At 34.5% G+C, this 6,650-nt stretch overlaps 1 protein-coding gene across 17 annotated transcripts in view; it reads right to left on the bottom strand.

Moving 5' to 3' along the window:
• Positions 1-1,162: 1,162 nt before the first annotated feature.
• LOC126198733 (tropomyosin) overlaps positions 1,163-6,650 on the bottom strand; it is a 176,120-nt gene continuing 170,632 nt past the window's right edge. For 7 of the 17 annotated variants that reach the window (XM_049935263.1, XM_049935265.1, XM_049935262.1 and 4 more), the window contains one exon: positions 2,783-4,213. In XM_049935263.1, the coding sequence (XP_049791220.1) occupies positions 4,131-4,213 (83 nt within the window). In that variant the 3' untranslated portion in view covers positions 2,783-4,130. Of the gene's footprint in view, positions 2,589-2,782; positions 4,214-6,650 lie in introns of those variants that run through there. The other 10 variants (XM_049935261.1, XM_049935259.1, XM_049935257.1 and 7 more) reach the window with 2 other exon arrangements.

Genomic DNA, 6,650 nt, shown 5'->3' with positions numbered 1-6,650 from the left:
CATTGGCATATTTTGTAGTCATTCCTGACTCAGCAAATTTATTTTTAAGCCAATTATTACTCTTCATGATTATTTTAGACTAATGACTTATGTTCAGTTCAAACAGAAGTCTAGTTTTACGATACATATACTTTAAGCAAGTGTGTGTGTGTGTTACAACACTATTGGCAAGATAATAATAATTAAAAAAAAAAAAACCATAAAGACCTGGTACTGGAATGGTTTTAATTTGAGTATTCTACTGGGAAACACTACCCAGTGCACTAACTGAGAACACAGGTATGCATTACTGACTTAAGGAACCCTTTTTTTATTACAATATTTCCAAATTGCCTTTCTTTCAAGTCCATTTTTTACGAAAGATATGCATTTTGTTATAAATTTTTATACTGTTAATATGCAAGGAATCTAGCTGTGACTCCCAAGTGCTCTCTTTGTTCATCCTCAATTCTTGTTGTGGTCTTCAGTCCTGAGACTGGTTTGATGCAGCTATCTCAATATGAAAAACTATATCGTTTTTTTACTGAATTTGTTTCCTGTTGCTGTCTGTCTGATACACAACAGTGATAACTGATGAAGTGGTCATGGAAGCAAAAGAGAGATCTTTCAGCAGTTACCAAATTACTATCTTTGTTTTGAAAACTTTTCCCTTTTTCTTAAACAAGTCCCAGTGGATTTTCACATTGCAGCAAGTACCATGTGACTAGCTATGTTAATATATTGTGATCATTTTCACAGCATTTGGCTTGATAAGACTGTAAACTGAAAGTCATTCCATAAAGTATAAAGCTGGATAGTATCTTATTAACATATGCAACATTTGGAAATATAGAAAAGAAAAGTTACGGTGCAGAACACAAAAGTGTGATGGATGAGTAGAACTAAGCTAATCAGGCACATATTTAAAACTCACAAATACTGTATCTACATAGTTACATGATAATTGTGAAAGTGTGCTCACATGGAATAAACGTATATCAATTTACAGTGAACTGTATCCCTGGAACTGAATGAATTTACAAATTCGGCATAAATTAAACAAAAAGAAAAAGAAAAAGAAAACTACCTTGATATTAATGTGCTCAAGAAAAGGTGAAGGGAAATGTAACAACTTGCATAACAGTTTATTCTACATATGTGGTACAGAAATAAAACAAGCAAATAAACTTTAAATAGTAATATTTTTTATTTCATCCTTGTACAGACTGCAACTTGACCTGAAGGATGGGTCCACACATTGTTTAAAAGATTAAAAAACAGCCATTAGTATAGAAATCTGGATAAATGTGACATCCCTGTGGCAGTAAAGAAGTAAGCAGTAATATCAGAGACTGGTTTCCCCATACTAATGACTGACAGGCTGCCTTCCAACTCAATGAAGAAAGATTTTAATGATGAGTAAAAATTACAACACAAGTTGGTTTTGCTGACAATGGCCTGACGTGAAAAGTTCTTCACCTACAAAGATGTTTTCTGGCACACTTTAAGACCTTTGTTTCCTGGCACACTTAAAACTTTACACAACCTAGTTCTGTAGTCAAGTTCTGGACAGGAAAATTTACTGAAAGCTGTGAACCCATCTCAGCCAACATATCTTGAAAACAGTATTTAAACAGTTTCCTAGTGGCCAATAAGTTCGGTGAATGTCATGTCAAGGTCATCACATATGTACTTGTACTTCTCCTTCTCGTGTACCAACTCATCTGCAAAGAAATTGACAACAGAATAGATATCAAAGAAATAAGAGAAAATATTCCTTTAGCAATGAACATTGCATTTGCCAATGGATTCTAATATGGCACAGCAAAATTTGTCATTTTTCCTTTATCAGTACTGACTACAAAGCAGTGCTTCATTACAAAACAAAGCTTGCAAAAGCACTACATAGGAAAAGCAACTGGAACTACTAGCAGGCTGATACTGGTAACCAGTTAACCAAGAAGCCATTTCATTTTACGTGTCCTCTACCAAACTAATCCTAATTTCAAAACAGGACAAAAATGGGGAAAAAATGCTAGTTCAGTGATTGACTAACAGATGATGCAAGCATTGAAATTTACAAATGTACATTATACAGGTATTCAATATACAGTTCTCCAATTTGTGACAATAGTCCATGTTGTCCCTATCTTTTTAAACTCTCGAGACACACAAAAATATGAAACAATAATGCATAAAAAATGTTACAACTGAAGTTACAATACAAGAATAGTTTCAAAAATAAAAAGTTTAAAAGGAATCCAAAAACTTCTAGATTACAAAAATAATAAGCATCTTGTTTGATAGAGGCTTTACTTCTAATTCTGTTCGTAGGAACACTAGTACATAAAACTGTGTCGTTCACTGTTCTAGGATAATGGGTTAGAATGATTCTTAAATACAAAGCAATTTCTGGATGCAGGCAGCCATAGAATGTGTGATGTAAATGGTGATTTTGTGAAGTAGCAGTAGCAGTACAGTATTGATGGCACACACCGAAACCGCCCAACACTGCCTGTCATTAATTGTTCATAAGATTAATTCTACGAAGGCAGAATCCAAATCGTCACCAATTATCTTGTATTTCTCCTTCTCTATCACCAGCTCATCTGCAAAGTGGAACAAATATAAATTAAGATATACAATGATGCAATGTAATAAAAAATGGAGACCACCTGAAGTATTTTAGACACTTTAATAATTCTTATTACCCCCAAGTTTGATAGTAACTGTGGGAATTTAGGAAGGACAAATGGATAATTGATTTAGGAGAAGGTGAATAAACATACACAAAAGAGAAAAATTAAAAACATGCTGTTTTAATGCACTGACACTCTACAACAACTCAAATTAATTGCACAAACAGGAGCTGCTTTTGTGCAGCTGTTTGCTTCTATTGAGAAATTAGGACGTGGCTGGAATAAGCTAAAATCAACAGTGCAAAATTTATAAAATAACCATGCTAATATTAAACATTTTATTACCCAACACTGTTAGATATACAACATAACTATGATAAAATTTACAAATTAATACTAATTTAACACAATAAATAAGCATATGAAGATGAGGCAGTATAACAGTTTCATTTCACATATCATCCAGTTTTCTTTATTTAAAAAATGCAAATAATGATACATTCAGCAACAAAAATATAAAACTCTTCATACTGTGTTATAGTTTTAGTGTCATCTACAAAAATTAAATATTACTTAAAAGTACTAGGGAGCAAAATAATAATAAAAACATCCATGCAATTTAGGCATTCATGCTAAACAGGAATTTTGCTCTGGATATGAAGTGTAACACCATAGAAGTACCAGTATTGTACTTTGTCTTTTGAAGAATAGGAAGGCACTACAGATTCATTGTTTCTTTAACAATACTGTTCTTTCGATTACAAAAATGTTGGCAGTGAACTGTTTTTATCACTGTCAACACATTGTAGGAAAAAATGAAAGCTTGTTATTTAGTAAGGTACTGTACTATTATTTGCACAACTATTACATAGAAAACTGTAATAAATATTTATCTTCCCCAGCAGTTGCTTATGCTTATTTACAGTTTCATACTCCGACAGTAATCAATCAATATGGCTACTGCGGAAGCACACTTAACACACCAAACTAGATTTATTGATTATTAACTATCATTTCATTTCAATGATGTCACACTGTGCTGTTTGAAACACTCATCAATAAATTGATTTAAGCAAACCATTTGGGCAACACTATATCTGACTAACCACAAAGAACGATAGAAAAATCTGTAGCACCAATAATGTTGACTTGAACACAATATAAATGCTTACATAAAGTACTTCGAGAATTGTGTCCAATTCCAGTTCACAATGCGCTAGTAGCATCTCACTACATTTCTCAATACCTCAATTTTCATATTAATACCAACAAACCACTACTGCATTCTGGAATGTAATGGAGAATTAATATTTGTGCCACAGGCCCTACTTCAAACTATCTGAACAGAACAAAAAAGAAATAAAAAGGAATACACTGGAAGTAGTTCAGTTTTGAAGTGATGAATGTTTCAATTTGTGGGCTTGGGGAAAGTAGGGACTTTTTAATCAAACCTGGGGATTTCTGAGCACGCAACACGATTAAGTCATCTTAATGCCACAGTAGGGCGCAGGATTACATATTCTGAATATCATGCAAGGTTGCCTCCATCTCTTCCTGCAGCAGTTTATTCTTCTCTTTCTCAGCCAATAGGTCATCTGTAAACAGTGGGTTTGATGTTCACTCACACACGTGTACACAAACACAAATTATTAATAAGTCAGTGTTAAACACAGTTAGAACATATTTAGTTTCATGAATTAAAATTACATTTAACAGGATGATTAAAAGGTAGTGAAGGACGTCAGTTCCTCATATTTTAACATTTTCCTTGTCTTAATAAAAATGTTTTCTAGTTCCTTACTTGCAAGAAATTTTCCCATTAAGAGAAAGCAAATTGTCTAGAATCTCATTTTTTCTTAAGACTTTATAGAGTGTAGCACTGGCTGAGGACCTGGAACTGTGTTTTACCCCTTTTGAAATCATTAGCAAAATATCACACTGCAAAAAACAGTCTAAAGCTTTTATTTCACAAACTGCATTGATCTATTTAGCAATTGCAGAATCTATGAATATAAATTCAGCACTGCTATTAGTTATTTTCTCCCTCACAATGACAAATAGTTAATCATGAACAATTTCTGGCATTTGTTTAATTTATTCTCTACTGAAATTAACACACGAACTGAAATGAAAATAAGAAGCAATGAAGAAACAACTTTATTCTGTTGCCTATCAATATTACTAACAACACAGTTGTGTATGATGTGGGAATTTTACATCCCACAATGTACTTGATGGGGCAGTAAAAATTACACACAGGAAAAGGAATTAAAGTTGTATGGAGATATGAACATGGAAACTTAAGGTGAACAAAGTTTAGACATGCCAAAAATAGTACCACACATTAGAACACAGATCTGAAAATAAACAACAAATTTCAGTGGTGACAGTTGGATTCCAACTTCCTTCATTCTCCTGTTTTAACCATCTTTAGCTAACTTAAATAAAAATTTTAAATTTACAAAGTTAATTCTGAACTTCAACACAGAAAATGATTCTAAGCTTCACACACACACACACACACACACACACACACACACACACACACTCACACACACACACACACACACACACACACACACAAAGCAAGAACAAAATTATGTTCTGATAACAGTTGATAAGATACAAATTTCAATAATTTAACAGTTTACCTTTGTAAGTAAGAACTTACTTTTAGTAACTTGTTTCACAAGTAATTTTTGTTAATAGCAGATTCATCTTTCGCATGGCCTAGGTGTTGCCGAAGCTTCTAAATTTCTATATTTTTCCTATGGTACTGAGAGCTAGCAATAAAATATTGATTACAGCAAGGTATTAAATTTCTGCCTTACGCAAGCGCATCTATGTATAATGAGCACCATCAATATATAACATTGTCTTGTACCAATCCAGCTTTGTTTTACAATTGTGAGCCTGTACCTATTCATTCATTATTGCTTCAGCTAACACAGTGTAAAGTTGTGCTGTCATACATCAAGTGAGCAGCAGTGATATACGATAAACAGTGGGCCAAGTGAGAAAAATTTACGGTCTGTGCAAGAAAATTACCCAGATTCTAAGCAAGCAGCACTATCCCACAATGAGGCAGTTGTCTACGAAATAATTAACAATCTAATAAGGGGTTGGCTGGAATCTGATGCAACTACACCGTTTAATGCTTTGAGTGGATCATTACTGTGTGATAACACTTACATGCGGCAACACACTGATATGAGAGTATGTTATTATTGTTAAATTAAACAGTAATTTAACTCTTAATACGTGTGTTTTATCATTGTTTAATTAAACTAGTATTAAACTGACTTTGTTCATATATGTATGCCTTGGCAACATAAAGACAGCTATTCTTCACACGTGAAGAAAATACAGCATACACCACCTAGCGTTATAAAAAATGGCAGGCCCACTTGAGGGTTAACACTAACAATAATTCTGTATGTCTCAATGGCCAGGCACAAGTCTTAATTGGATACCATTTTGGTGGCTCTCATGTGCTCTCGAGCCGACAGCACCCAGAGGCACTCACCCATCCAAATACGAACTGGGTCCAATGATGCCAACTTTGGTGAATGGTCAAGAACCTGTGAATCCAACACGATATGGCCACTGGCTTTAAATGTATTTAATGAATGTTGCTTCCTCACCATAGTGTATTACCCAAAGCTGAGCTAACACATTGGGGTAATCGTGTTCCTATAAGGAGAAGTGCTGAAACAGCAATAATGCAATCTCATAAAACCAACTTGTACACATACTCTTACGGGAAGGCTTTTGTTCTTGCACTTCCTTTCTCATATATTTGTGTTTCTCTATCATCTGCCAGGGACAGTATAACTGTAGAACCCAACCAACGCCATACTGCAGCAAGACATCTAAGATTCTGTCACAGATTACTACTAAAGAGTATTTGTGGTCTGTCGGATATATGGTATTCCCTCTTGCCCTCTTACCATCGCAGCGAGGCCCTGGACGTGCGGAATGCGTGCGTCCCATGCACCCTCCCACCACCACCACCACCACCACCACCACCAC

Source organism: Schistocerca nitens, chromosome 8 (assembly GCF_023898315.1).
Source record: "Schistocerca nitens isolate TAMUIC-IGC-003100 chromosome 8, iqSchNite1.1, whole genome shotgun sequence".
Classification (NCBI taxonomy): domain Eukaryota; kingdom Metazoa; phylum Arthropoda; class Insecta; order Orthoptera; family Acrididae; genus Schistocerca; species Schistocerca nitens.
This window is presented reverse-complemented; position numbering and strand designations above follow the sequence as displayed.